At 43.6% G+C, this 15000-nt stretch overlaps 1 protein-coding gene across 2 annotated transcripts in view; it reads right to left on the minus strand.

The window, feature by feature from the left end:
• LOC143282048 (chitin synthase chs-2-like) overlaps window positions 1-15000 on the minus strand; it is a 49838-nt gene that overhangs the window by 5794 nt on the left and 29044 nt on the right. For both annotated transcript variants that reach the window (XM_076587483.1, XM_076587482.1), the window contains exons 9-15: window positions 13388-13651; window positions 10794-10873; window positions 6221-6326; window positions 4953-5106; window positions 2608-2826; window positions 1817-1964; window positions 757-957 (exon numbers count right to left, since the gene is read on the minus strand). In XM_076587483.1, coding sequence (XP_076443598.1) covers window positions 757-957; window positions 1817-1964; window positions 2608-2826; window positions 4953-5106; window positions 6221-6326; window positions 10794-10873; window positions 13388-13651 — 1172 coding nt within the window. The remainder of the gene's footprint in view (window positions 1-756; window positions 958-1816; window positions 1965-2607; window positions 2827-4952; window positions 5107-6220; window positions 6327-10793; window positions 10874-13387; window positions 13652-15000) is intronic.

A 15000-nucleotide genomic window follows, 5' to 3' on the forward strand; every position in this document is an offset into this window, starting at 1 on the left:
GTTGATAATAGCACGTGTAGGTAGGTTGATACGTAGGCGGGTTAGTAGATAATTGATAAGAGCATGAGTAGGTAGGTTGGCAGGTAGTTGATAAGAGCATGTGTAGGTAGGTTGGTAGGTAGTTGATATGAGCATGTGTAGGTAGGTTGGTAGGTAGTTGATAAGAGAATGTGTAGGTAGGTTGGTATGTAGTTGATAAGAGCATGTGTAGGTAGGTTGGTAGGTAGCTGATAAGAGCATGTGTAGGTAGGTTGGTAGGTAGTTGATAAGGGCATGTGTAGGTAGGCTGATAGATAATTGACAAGAACATGTGTAGGTAGGTTGATATGTAGGTAGGTTGGTAGGTAGGTAGGTTGGTAGGTAATTGATAAGAGCATGTGCAGGTAGGTTGATATGTAAGTAGGTTGGTAGGTAATTGATAAGAGCATGTGCAGGTAGGTTGGTAGGTAGTTGATAAGGACGTAGGTAGGCAGGATGGTAGTTAAGTACATGTGTAGTTAGGTAGGTTGGTTTTTTGGTTGGTAGTTTACAAGTACATGTGTAGTAAGGTATGTAGGTAGGTAGTTGTTAAGTACATGTGCAGGTAGGTAGACAGGTAGGTTGGTATGTAGTTGATAAGAACGTGGGTAGGTAGAATAAAATATATTATATTTCGAATTAGTGTGTGTGTCGGCATGTGTGTGCCTGAGTATGTGTCTGTCTGTGTATCTGTGTGGGTGTGTGCGCGCACGCAACTCGCGCTCGCGTCGCTGATACCTTGCTCAAACTGGATGAAGTGAGAGGCCTCAGTGGGTTTGGTGGTGTACTTCTTGACCACGTTGTCGTCCATCAGAGCGGACCCCCTGAACAGCGAGAAGCAGCCAGGACAGCACAGGACACAGCCGAACACGTGCTCCGAGGCCTTCTGGAGCCAGTGGCCGATGGCGTATTCGAACTGCTGGTACCACACCATGGGTCCTGCCGGAACACAAACAGCGGCCACCGTGATGCACTGTTTTTGTTTGTTTGTTTGTTTGTTTGGGTTTTTTTTATTGCTGCTTTTGTTGTGCTGGTTGAGAAACGCGCGCGCGCGTGTGTGTGTGTGTGTGTGTGTGTGTGTGTGTGTGTGTGTGTGTGTGTGTGAGTTCATGAATAAACATATATACAATTTCTGAACTCTGGTTACAGGAAGTTGTACATCTATTAAACGTTTTAAAAAGAGATCTATCTTAAAACCTTTAAATAGCTGAATCGAACAATACCAAATAAATAAATAAATAAATAAAAGCACGCAGTTTGTATAATCTTCAGGTTCCAGTAAACCTTTATAACAGTGCCAGGCTGTACACATTCACCCAAAGAGAGTCGATGGGGGGTTCACTCATTCACACGTAACAGTCAGCACATGATTCACACATTAACCCCCAACAGAATCGTCACGAGAGTGACACATTCACCCTAACAGAGTTGTCACGTGATTCACACATTCACCCCCAACAGAATCGTCACGAGAGTGACACATTCACCCTAACAGAGTTGTCACGTGATTCACACATTCACCCCCAACAGAATCGTCACGAGATTGACACATTCACCTTAACAGAGACGTCACGTGATTCACACATCCACCCCTAAAGAGCCGTCACGTGACTCACACATCCGCTCCTAATGAGTCGTCAATTGACTCACGCATTCTTTCAAATACAGCAGTCCTCCGGGTTCAAAAGGTAGAGAGAGAGAGATCTGTGTGTGTGTGTGTGGCCCAGATAGTATCCACAGATGGGGTTCATTCGGGGTGGATGATTATAATAAAGCATCGCCTCGCCACGTCGCCTACCTGAGCCGATGGGATGGATACGTCCACAAACGGCGCCCACTTTTTTGTTCTTCTTCATCCTGTCCAGCAGCAGACGGACACTGTCCGGCTTGAAGTCCACGTCTCCGTCCAGCGTCAGTAAGAAGGTGTTCTGTGAGGTCTGCACCGTCTGTAGGTGTGACGAGAGAGACAGGTGAAACAGGTGTTGTTGTTGTCTGTCTGTGTGGAGGTGTTTCTGTGTGGTCTGTGGAACGGTGGTGGTGGTGTTTGTATAGGGGCGTTTCTGTGTAGTCTGTGGAATAGTGTTGTTGTGGTTTGTTTATTTGTGTGAAGGTGTTTCTGTGTGGTGTGTGGAGCAGTGTTGTTGTTTGTTTGTTCGTGTGGTGCTGTTTCTGTGAGGTCTGTGGTAAAGGTCAACAGGTGATGGTGGTGTTTGTGTGAAGGCGTTTCTGTGAGGTCCGTGGAATAGATCAAGTGTTTCTGTGTGGCCTGTGGAACAGTGGTGTTCTTGTTTGTTTGGGCGAAGGTGTTTCTGTGACGTATGTGGTAAAGGTCAACAGGTGTTGTTGTTTGTATGAAGGTGTTTCTGTGAAGTCTGTGGCAAAGGTCAACTGATGTTGTTGCTTGTTTGTGTGAAGCTGTTTCTGTGAGGTTTGTGGTAAAGGTCAACGGTAAAGGTGTTGTTTCTGTGTGGTCTGCGGAACATTGTTGTTGTTGTTTGCTTGTGGGAAGGTGTTTCTGTGAGGTCTGTGGAATAGATCAACAGGTGGATAGATTAACACACACTCACGCGCGCGAGCGCGCGCACGCACCTGCTCATACTTCTCTGGGGTCATGTGACCTAACAGAGAGCGTAGCGGCATCGCCGTTTTCTTGCGTCGCTTCGTCTTGTCCTTTGTCTTGTGTTTCCCTCCACGTTGACGCACGTTGCTGTACTTGTGGTCCGACTCATTGTCTGACATCGTGTCCGACTGGGTGTCGTTTTTGCCTCCAAGCAGACGGTAGCCCAGGAGATAATATAGGTACATACACTGGCAGGACAAGGAGAAAAGGGTGGTTAGTTTCCAGAACAAAAAGAAAAAGAAAACGAGAAATGAAAGACTATTGTCTGTAACACAACAGGGAGATGAGGATTACTTTCCAGATCAAGAGAAACTAGACATGAAGGGTTTATGTCTGTAGCACAAGAGAGAGAGGGAGAGAGAGGGGGGGAGGGGGAGAGAGGTTATTTTCCAGAACGAGGGAACGGGAGAGATATCTGTCAGTAATACATCAGAGAGATGAGGATTGCTTTCAACAACAAGAGAAATGAGAACTAAAGGATTTCTGTCTGTAACACAAGAGGGAGCTGATGATCACATTCCAGAATAAGAGAAACTAGACATGGAGGATTTGTGTCCGTAAGACAAGACAGACAGACAGACAGACAGAGATTAAGGTTGCATTCTAGAACAAGAGAACGGGAAATGAAGGATTAATGTCCGTAGCACAAGAGAAAGAGATTATTATTTTCCAGTACATGAGAACGGGTAGTGAAGGATTAATGGCCGTAACACAAGAGAAAGAGATGATTATTTTCCAGTACATGAGAACGGGTAGTGAAGGATTAATGTCCGTAGCACAAGAGAAAGAGATGATTATTTTCCAGTACATGAGAACGGGTAGTGAAGGATTAATGTCCGTAGCACAAGAGAAAGAGATGATTATTTTCCAGTACATGAGAACGGGTAGTGAAGGACTGATGTCCGTAGCACAAGAGAGTGAGCTGAGGATTACACTGCAGAACAAGAGAAATGGAAATGAAGGATTTCAGTCCGTAACGCAATGGGGAGATGAGGATTACTTTCCACAACAAGTGAAACAAGACATGAATGATTCATGTCCGCGACACAAAAGAAAGATGATTATTTTCCAGTACGGGAAATAGAGGATTTCTGTCTGTGACACAAGAGAGAGAGAGAGTGGGGGGGGGGGAATTATTTTCCAGAACAAAGGAACAGGAAATGGGGGATTTTTGTCTGTAACACACGAGGGAGATGATGATTTCTTTCCAGAACAAGAGAACGAAGCGTGGAGGATTTCTGTCAGTTACACAAGTGAGATATGAGGGCTGCTTTCTAAAACAAGAGAAATGGTTTGTTTTTTTATATGTAACATAAGAGTGAGACTTCTTCTCATGACAGGAGAATGTGAAAGTAATGAAAAATTCAAAGTAACACAGGCGAAACGGAAACTGAAATGGAGGATATGATTTCACCACAGAAGAGGTTGGATTATACTGCTGGTGAGGCATCTGTCTAGCAGATGTGGTGAAGCATATATGGATTTGATCGATCGCGGTGACATGTTCTTGAGAAACTGAAACTGAAACAGAGGTTCGTAAGCATATCTCTCCATAAAGAAGAATTTGGCGATTCACTCTTGTAACAGGTGGTGGTGGTCATCGTCATCGTCATCCTCCCCCTCCTCCTCCTTCATCATCATCAATATAAACAAAACAGTCTCAAAGTCTGTGGCCTTTCATGCCCTGCTCTCATGGTGGCCTCAGTTTCGATACCCCTCCACTTCCGTGCTTGGGGTGAGTCCTGTCAATGTCTTCAGTGTCGGCAGATTCATGGGGGGCTGTTGTTTGAGGGACGTGGTGGCGGTCTCCACTCTGGGAGGGACGCTCTGGCTCCACGACTAAGCCATTATTGTCGTTAGTAGGGGGCTTAGTAGGTGTTGTCCTAAGTACGTTAAATCAGAACAGGCACCACTGAACACCACCGAAGTGACTCAGCAGCAGTGAGGGCTTGGTGTGTGGCCTCCTAGCGATCTAACATCGATGGTTCCCTGCGGACTGCCGACGCTGGAACTGTGATGGGCGGACCCGGGTGTGGCCGTGTATGAAGGAATCTAAATGAGCGGCGTGGAAGTAATGTAGATGGGGCAGTAAAAAACAAAACAAAAAAAACAAGCAAAAAAAAAAAAAAGAAAGAAAGAAAGAAAAAGAAAGAAACGGAGTTTCGAACCCTGACCACCGGTAGACACTGGATCAGAAGTGCAACGCCCTAGCGAGTCTATCACGGCGCCTCCCAAATACAATAGCGATATTCATATCTGGAGAAGAACACTTGATACGCCTGATCGAATGCCTCCCAGAGCCTTGTTTATATACCTGTGACCATCTCTTCCTGTGGCGGATGAGGTTCTTGTTCTTGAGGTGCACGTGCATCTGGGTCTGTCCCGGCATGGTCCACACCAGCAGGCCTCCATAGGGCGTGGTGGTCTTCACTGGGGGCGGGATGTCGATAGGGCCCTTCAGCACTGACCTGGCACAGGGCACCACCATCATGATGATGGTCATGGTGATGATGAGGTGGAGGAGGGGGAGGATGGTAATGATGATTATAATGATGATGGTGATAATGATGATGGTGGTGGTAGTGATGAAAATGAGAATAATGATGATGGGTGATGATGATAGTGGTGATGACGATGATGATGGTTATGATGATGATGGTGATGATGATAGTGGTGATGATGATGATGATGATTATGATGATGATGGCGGAGGTGGTGGTAGTAGTGGTGAGGATGATGATGATGACGGTGGTCTATCAGTGATGCTGAGGATGGTGACGGTGATGATGGTGGTGATGATGCTGATGGTAGTGATGATGCTGATGGTGGTGATGATGCTGATGGTGGTGATGATGCTGATGGTAGTGATGATGCTGATGGTAGTGATGATGCTGATGGTGGTGATGATGCTGATGGTGGTGATGCTGCTGCTGCTAATGGTGATGGTGGTGATGGTGGTGCTGGTGATGATGCTGATGATGGTGGTGGTGATGATGCTGATGATGGTGACGGTGATGGTGATGATGATGCTGATGATAGTGATAATGATGCTGATGATGGTGGTGGTGGTGGTGATGGTGCTGATAATGGCGGTGATGGTGATGATGGTGTGGGGAGGAGATGTCAGTATTGAAAGGCTCTCTCTCTCTCTCTCTCTCACCTGGCTGCATCCTCTATGCATTCATCCATATCTACTTCTCTCTCTCTCTCTCTCTCTCTCTCTCTCTCTCTCTCTCTCTCACCTGGCTGCATCCTCTATGCATTCATCCATACTTCTCTCTCTCTCTCTCTCTCTCTCTCTCTCTCTCTCTCTCTCTCTCACCTGGCTGCATCCTCTATGCATTCATCCATATCTACTTCTCTCTCTCTCTCTCTCTCTCTCTCTCTCTATCTATCTATCTATCTCACCTGGCTGCATCCTCTATGCATTCATCCATATCCACCTGTCTACTGATCTCTCTCTCTCTCTCTCTCTCTCTCTCTCTCTCTCACGCACACACACACACACACACACACACACCTGGCTGCATGCTCTATGCATTCATCCCTATTTACCTGTCTATTGGTACATCTCTCTCTCACCTGGCTGCATCCTCCATGCACTCAATCAGCTGTCGCACAAACATGTTGGGAACGTAGCGATCAGCGGCATCGTCCAGTTCAAAGGAGTCATCAAATATCACGTGGACTGCAAGAATGAACGAACCCATCCGTTTCGATCAGTAAGGCAGCCAGTTCATCAACCAGTCAGTCAACCAGTCAGTCAAGTTCAAATTCTTCATTGAGTCACTTAATCATTCATCCATCTAACCATTTTGAAAAAAAAGCTAGCAACAATATTATCATACAGCGTACTATTTTCTCACCAATCCATCAATCAATCGATCGATCGATATGTATTTTTGCGTTCGTGCATGTGAACCGTGTGTGTGTGTGTGTGTGTGTGTGTGTGTGTGTGTGTGTGTGTGTGTGTGTGTGTGTGTGTGTGTGTGTTGTTGTTGTTGTTGTTGTTGTTGTTGTTGTTGTTTTGCAGTGGTTTTCGATAGATATTTCTTCATTATTTTTAATGGATGACGAAACGTCTGCGTCAGGTCTGTACATTTTGTGCAAAATGAGCCAAGGAATTTATCTATACTTGGAAACTGAGAAGAAGGGGAGGGAAACACACACACACACACACACACACACACACACACACACACACACACACACACACACACACACACACAAACACACACACACACACACAGGGACTGAAACAGAGAAGAAGGGAGAGAAAGACACAGAGAGAGAGGGAGTCTGTATGTGTTGGTGCATGTATTTGTGTCTGTATGCATGTGTATGAATGTGTGTGGTGAGAGTGTGTGAGTGTGTGTGTGTGTGTTTGTATGTGTGTGTGTTTGTATGTGTGTGTGTGTGTGTGTGTGTGTGTGTGTGTGAGTGTGTGCATTTCATAGGCGTTTATGTACAAGTATGAATGAATCTATGTATGTGGGCGTGCACGTACCTTCTTAATGGCTGCATATGGTTCTATTGCCCCCTAATAAAAGCGAATGTGAAGGTTTTGACATGTTGAGATGTTGAACATCACTTACATAGATACGACAGCATCAGAGACAAAGCAGAACAGACACACAGGCAGACATATATCATCACACTGGTAGACAGCGTGATCACACAATCCAGTTAAGAGACAAACCTATTATAAAAACAGACAAGGAGACGACAGAAAGAACCCATTTCAGTACGCCCGGGACAAGAATGCATGCCTGCAAGCCGAATTGATTCATTGGCCTCAATCCACAGACACGAACACACACACACACACACACACACACACACACACACACACACACACACACACGCACGTACACACACACACCAACACAACACACACACACACACACACAAACACACACACACGCACACACACACACACACACACACACACACACACACACACAGTGTGGTCATAACAGAGAATGAATCATCACCACCTCCAACGTTACAGAACTAAAACCCACATCTTTCACTGATCCCTATCCAGTCACAATTCTCCCTCTCTCTCTCCCCTCCCCATACCCCTCCTCCCCCATCCCACCCCTCAACTTTAAACCCTCCCCCCATCCCCCCCCTCACCCCCCCCCCACCCCACAACACTTCCCTCCTCCTCCCCTCCCTCCCTTCTCCTCCTATCCTGAATCCATCGGAAAAGGAAACAAGAAAGAAAGACAAAGAATTCCTAGACGCACCTTCCTCATTGAATTGCAAATCTGAACAAGACAACGCATACACCCAAACGCTCTCGACTCCTTAAAAAGTTTAAAAAAATCCCAAACTATCCATATTCCTTGTCAGCTCTACTGTCAAAATCTTCAAAGGGGGAGCAGGGGGGGGGGGGCGGTGGAGGCAGAGAGAGACAGAGACAGAGACAGTGACGCAGGGAGGAAGAAGGGAGACTAGGTGAAGGGTAGGGGTGGGGAGGAGGAGATAAAATAATGGAAGAAGGAGGGGGGGGGGGAGGTATATACAAAAAAAAAAGAGAACACACCTCCATCATTTTAAAGGAAGTGAACAGAAATCCTGATTCTAAAATGATATATAAGACAGAGGTGGATCCTAATCCCCTTCCACCATCCATCCCCAGTCTGCAATTTTTTTTCTACCTCCCGCCCCCTCCGCACCTCCGCCCCCCCCCCCCCCCCCCCCCCCCCCCCCCCCCCCCCCCCCGCCTCCAACACAACACACCCCTTACCGCTGAACCCCTACACCGTTGCTCTCTGTAATATTTAACAGTTTGTTGTTTTTGTTTTGTTTTGTTTTCTTTTTTTCTTTCTTTGCTTTCTTTTTTTTTCTTATATATATATATATAGAGAGAGAGAGAGAGAGAGAGAGAGAGAGAGATTCAAAAACTTTATTACTCAAGGATAAAGATTTTAGGCATCGCCCTGTCTTCCAATCTGTCCTTGTGACAACAATAACAATAACAACATAAACGAGAGAGAAAGAGGGAAAGGGCTCCTTCTACCATATAACAATATAGCCGTGCACTTAAGACTTTTGTGGTGATGTCTGCACGGGCCGAACCCGGAAAAGAGACGTGCCCGTGCACCGCAATCTGTCAATCATTATCTATCGTCCAATCGACCAATCCCATCGCTTTTCGTGGGCCTTGGCCCGAGGGCGGGGACACTACGAGACGAGGAGGGGAGTGTTTAGTAGGGGTGTGTGTGTGGATCAGGGACCAGTCAGTGTTGGTCTTGAATAGAACAGAATAGAATATGTCTTTATTACCAAGTGTACCGGGGTCACAGGGAGTATTGGGGGGACGGGGGGGGGGGGGGGGGATAGTACATAACAAGATACGAACATAAATCGAAAATCATACACATAGATACAGTAGAAGTTAGGACACATACAAGTGCATATCAATATAAAAACTTGTGCATACTCTCTCTCTCTCTCTCTCTCTCTCACACACACACACACACACACACACACACACACACACATGCACGCACACGCACACACACACACACACACACACACACACACACGTTTGAACAGAAGCTGCATATTACATGTAGATGGGGCTGATGACTAGATCGTTTGGTAGATGACTGTTGGTTGCACAATTCTATTTATCACACTGGATTTGTTCGAGAGACAAGGCATTGATTGCTTTGGGGAAAAAAGCTGTTGGCGAAGCGATTGGTTTTCGAAAATCCCAAAAGCTGGATGTGATTCGTCCTGGCTGACTGATTTTGCTTTTTTGAGTAGCCGCTTATAATGTATGTCTTACGTTCAGCAGGTCTTTTCCTGCATTGCTACAGGCTGGTTTCTCAATCCCATAACACAGACAGAGATGAGGCGAAAGATAGAGAGAGAGAGATATATTAGAGAGAGATAAAGAAAGGGCGAGATACAGAGAAATACACAGACAGAGGCAGAGAAGGCTGGGGCATAGTTATTTCACTAACCGACGGGCGGAATGCCCGAGTGTTTAAAGCGTTGGACTTTTAATCTGAGGGTCCACGGTTCGAATCTCGGTAACGGCGCCTGGTGGGTAAAGGGTGGAGAGTCTTCCGATCTCCCAGGTCAACATAATTATGTGCACACCTGCTTGTGCCTGAACCTCCTTCGTGTGTATTCGCAAGCAGAAATACGCGCGTTAAAGATCCTGTAATCCATGTCAGCGTTCGGTGAGCTATGGAAACAAGAACATACCCAGCATGCACACCCCCGAAAACGGAGTATGGCTGCCTACGTGGCGGGGTTAAAATGGTCATACACGTAAAATCCCACTCATGTACATACAAGTGAACGTGGGAGTTGCAGCCTACGAACGAAGAAGAAGATTTTACTATCCGTTTCCAAGAGTGTGTGGAAGGGGAGTCGATGAAGGAGGGTGTGGTGAGGATGGAAGGCAAATGTTTCCAATCTCCACAATATGTTAAGCGATCAGCAGCCACAAATAACAAACAAGAAAGCTGAAGGGTGAGACACAGAGAGACAGAAACAGATACATCGACACAGAAAGAGAGAGGGAGTGAGGGAGGGGGGGGGGAGGATGTTGGGGGGAGAAATGTCTCCCATTTGCCTTCTGCAAACTTCACATTTCGAAATCCCTTCTTCAAACACGTACATTTTTAAAGGTATATTCACGCGCGTTTTGGAACCCCCCATACCCCTCCACCCCCGCCACCCCCACCAACCACGCCCTTCACCACAAAAAAACAACAACAAAAAAACAAAGCAGGTGGGAATATTTCAGAGAAAGAGCACAACGTGAACAAACTCCCCAAAAGACCAAACCACACCCCAGTCAGTATACTAAATGACAAGTAACATAATAATAAAGAAATACAGCTCATTCTAATAGAAGAAGAATATGGTGAAGTTGGTGGTGATGATGATGATGATGTTGATTGAAAATAAGGCCTATAAACACACTGAAAGTAACCAACAAAAACAGCAACAACAACAACAACAAAAACTCACAAAATAATAATCCGTAAGCATGCCAAAAATAATTATATTAAAACAAACACTCGAACGAAACTATATCTACCTTTATAGAAAAAAACAAACAAAAAACAAAGAAGAAATGGGAACGTGCAAGTACCAATCAACACACAAACGAAACAAAACTCACTTTCCAGGTCATAATAGTCAGGATCCTTGATGTCAAATTTGTCCTGAGCCAACTTGCTTGCACAGTGCACGTAGTCCAACCTGACAACAACAACAACAAAAATCTAATGATAATAGTGATGATAATGATAATAATGATACTACTACTACTACTACTACTACTACTACTACTAATGATAAGAAGAAGAAGGAGGAGGAAAACACTCACTACGACCATAACTACGAAGAATAAGAAGACTTCGAGGGGTGCAAAACGTATCCGCTCTATATAATTTTGCTTGTAAAATTCAAATAACCATTCCCTTTGAATTCGGCAAGTATTGAGTTTATTGGAAATCTCCTCGTGATGGTGTGGAATTAAGTGTATTATTTAACTCATCTGTTTGTTGATCTTCGGTTGAAGATAACGTATAACTCACCTTTATCATGTGCTGGAAATTTCCCTTTCAAGCTGGCTGATGGTGTGATTTGTGCGAAGTGTTCAAGTGACAGCTTCTTTTTTTTTTCTTTTTTTTTCTCAAGGCCTGACTAAGCGCGTTGGGTTACGCTGCTGGTCAGGCATCTGCTTGGCAGATGTGGTGTAGCGTATATGGATTTGTCCGAACGCAGTGACGCCTCCTTGAGCTACTGAAACTGAAACTGAAACTGTCAACTGGTCAGTATCTGTTGTTCTCTGTCCTGAGTTGTCAGCTGGTCAGTATCTGTTGTTCTCTGTCCTGAGTTGTCAACTGGTCAGTATCTGTTGTTCTCTGTCCTGAGTTGTCAACTGGTCAGTATCTGTTGTTCTCTGTCTTCAGTTGCCAACTGATCAGTATCTGCTGTTCTTCTCTGTCCTGAGTTGTTAGCTGGTCAGTATCTGTTGTTCTCTGTCCTGAGTTGTCAACTGATCAGTATCTGTTGTTCTCTGTCCTGAGTTGTCAACTGGTCAGTATCTGTTGTTCTCTGTCCTGAGTTGTCAACTGGTCAGTATCTGTTGTTCTCTGTCCTGAGTTGTCAACTGGTCAGTATCTGTTGTTCTCTGTCCTGAGTTGTCAACTGGTCAGTATCTGTTGTTCTCTGTCATGAGTTGTCAACTGGTCAGTATCTGTTGTTCTTTGTAATGAGGTTTTTTTTGTTTGTTTTTTGTTTGTTTGTTTGTTTTTAAATAAAAGTATTATTTATTTATTCATTTATTTATTTAGGTACGCTTATAGTTGACTTAATCAGGTTTTTGCGCCTTATACATATTATTAGTAGTAGTAGTAGTTCTTTTTTTATGTATTTATCTATTATTTATTCACCTTTTTTTTTCTCGAGGCCTGACTAAGCGCGTTGGGTTACGCTGCTGGTCAGGCATCTGCTTGGCAGATGTGGTGTAGCGTATATGGATTTGTCCGAACGCAGTGACGCCTCCTTGAGCTACTGAAACTGAAACTGAAACTGTCAACTGGTCAGTATCTGTTGTTCTCTGTCCTGAGTTGTCAACTGGTCAGTATCTGTTGTTCTCTGTCCTGAGTTGTCAACTGGTCAGTATCTGTTGTTCTCTGTCCTGAGTTGTCAACTGGTCAGTATCTGTTGTTCTCTGTCCTGAGTTGTCAACTGGTCAGTATCTGTTTTTCTCTGTCCTGAGTTGTCAACTGGTCAGTATCTGTTGTTCTCTGTCCTGAGTTGTCAACTGATCAGTATCTGTTCTCTGTCCTGAGTTGTCAACTGGTCAGTATCTGTTGTTCTCTGTCCTGAGTTGTCAACTGGTCAGTATCTGTTGTTCTCTGTCCTGAGTTGTTAACTGGTCAATATCTGTTGTTCTCTGTCCTGAGTTGTCAACTGATCAGTATCTGTTCTCTGTCCTGAGTTGTCAACTGGTCAGTATCTGTTGTTCTCTGTCCTGAGTTGTCAACTGGTCAGTATCTGTTGTTCTCTGTCCTGAGTTGTTAACTGGTCAGTATCAGTTGTTCTCTGTCCTGAGTTGTCAACTGGTCAGTATCAGTTGTTCTTTGTAATGAGTTGTCAACTGGTCAGTATCTGTTGTTCTCTGTCCTGAGTTGTTAACTGGTCAGTATCAGTTTTCTTTGTAATGAGTTGTCAACTGGTCAGTATCAGTTGTTCTTTGTAATGAGTTGTCAACTGGTCAGTATCAGTTGTTCTTTGTAATGAGTTGTCAACTGGTCAGTATCAGTTGTTCTCTGTCCTGAGTTGTTAACTGGTCAGTATCAGTTGTTCTTTGTCCTGAGTTGTTAACTGGTAAGTGTTTGTTGTTTATCCATTATTATCAAATGATTGCCCTTCTCTCCTTCCTCTGTGTGTGTGTGTGTGTGTAATTGCGTGTGCCTGTACAGGACAGCGCAGCACAGTACAATACAGCACAGTACAGCACTGTATTGCACAGCACATTAAACACAGTACAACACAGTACAACACATAGCAAAGCACAATAACAGCGCGGTCCCTCTGACCACCAAAACAACGTTAACACCAAAAAAAAAGAACATGGTATCGACAAAACGTGTTTTTTGTTCGTTTGTTTGTTTGTTTGTTTGTTTTTCATTAACCGCTGTCGTCAACAAAACACACACAAAACTGAACCAGCCAAACCAACAACTCAAAACGGCCACTCACCGGAAGAGAGATTTCAACAGCTGCGTCATTTCCCGCCGTGTTTCGTGCCACATCGTCGCGCAGACGTACACCATGGGCGTCGCACTCTCCTCCTTCTCCTTTGAGCCCTCTGCGTCCCCTTGGGAACTCTGCGGGTACTCCTCCCCCGAGGGGGAGCTCAGCTGCTCCAAGGGCGACGTCGAGGGCTCCTGGTCGTTGCGGCGTCGCCGTGACGTCAGATGGAAGTCGGGGAAGATGGCGTCAAAGTGCGGGGTGACGAAGAGTCTGCACAGAGGACGGGGGTAAGTATTGTTTGGCTTTTTTTTTTTGCTTTTTTTTTGTTGTTGTTGTTGTTGTTCTTTGTCTCTTTCTTTTCTTTCTTTCGTTCTTTCTTTCTTTTCTTTGCTTTTTTTTTTTTTCTTTCTTTTCTTTTCTTTCTTTCTTTCTTTTCTTTGCAATGTTTCTTTCTTTTCTTTTCTTTTCTCTCTTTCTTTCTTTTCTTTTCTTTCTTTCTTTTCTTTTCTTTGCTTTGTTTCTTTTCTTTGTTTCTTTTCTTTTCTTTCTTTTCTTTGCTTTGTTTCTTTCTTTTCTTTTCTTTCTTTTCTTTTCTTTCTTTCTTTTCTTTTCTTTGCTTTGTTTCTTTTCTTTGTTTCTTTTCTTTTCTTTCTTTTCTTTGCTTTGTTTCTTTTTCTTTCTTTTCTTTCTTTTCTTTTCTTTCTTTCTTTTCTTTTCTTTCTTTGCTTTGCTTTTCTTTTCTTTCCTCCTTTCTTTTTTTTTCTTTTCCTTCTTTTCTTTTCCTTTCTTTTCTTTTCTTTCTTTCTTTTCTTTTCTTTGCTTTTCTTTCTTTTCTTTTCTTTCTTTCTTTCTTTCTTTTCTTTTCTTTTCTTTCTTTCTTTCTTTCTTTCTTTTCTTTCCTTCTTTTCCTCTTCTTTCTTTCTTTTCTTTTCTTTGCTTTTCTTTCTTTTCTTTGCTTTTCTTTCTTTTCTTTGCCTTTCTTTCTTTTCTTTCTTTTCTTTTCTTTTTTTCTTTCTTTGCTTTGCTTTCTTTCTTTCTTTCTTTCTTTTCTTTCTTTTCTTTTCTTTCTTACTTTCTTTTCTTTGCTTTTCTTTTTTTCTTTTTCTTTCTTTCATTCTTTCTTCTTTTTTTCTTTTCTTTCTTTTCTTTTCTTTTTTTTCTTTGCTTTTCTTTTCCCTTTCTTTTCTTTTTTAAAACTTACTAACCTACATCATTCCTTCTATTCTTTCATTAATTTTCTTTCTTTCTTTCTGTCTTTCTTCCATTCTTTCTTCCTTCCTTCATTGTTTTCTTTCATTCTTTCTTTCTTCACTTAAAAACTTACTAACCTACTTCATTCCTTCTATTCTTTCGTTACATTTTCTTTCGTTTTTTCTCCCTTTCTTTTTTCCCCTCCGTCCATCTCATCCGGGTTTTGTTTGTTTGTTTGTTTGTTTTGTTTGCTGTTGTTTATCTCCTTCCTTCCTATATCAGTCAGCCTTTCAGTCAGTCAGTTATAAATCAATTCATTAAGCCGTTCATTCGCAAACTGATTCGTTCGTTCTTCAATTCTCTGTTTCTGATTTTGGTGCCACGATTGTTTTCTGTTATCTGGTTGGTTGCTTGGTTGGCTGGTTGTT

Source organism: Babylonia areolata, chromosome 5 (genome assembly GCF_041734735.1).
Source record: "Babylonia areolata isolate BAREFJ2019XMU chromosome 5, ASM4173473v1, whole genome shotgun sequence".
NCBI lineage: Eukaryota > Metazoa > Mollusca > Gastropoda > Neogastropoda > Buccinidae > Babylonia > Babylonia areolata.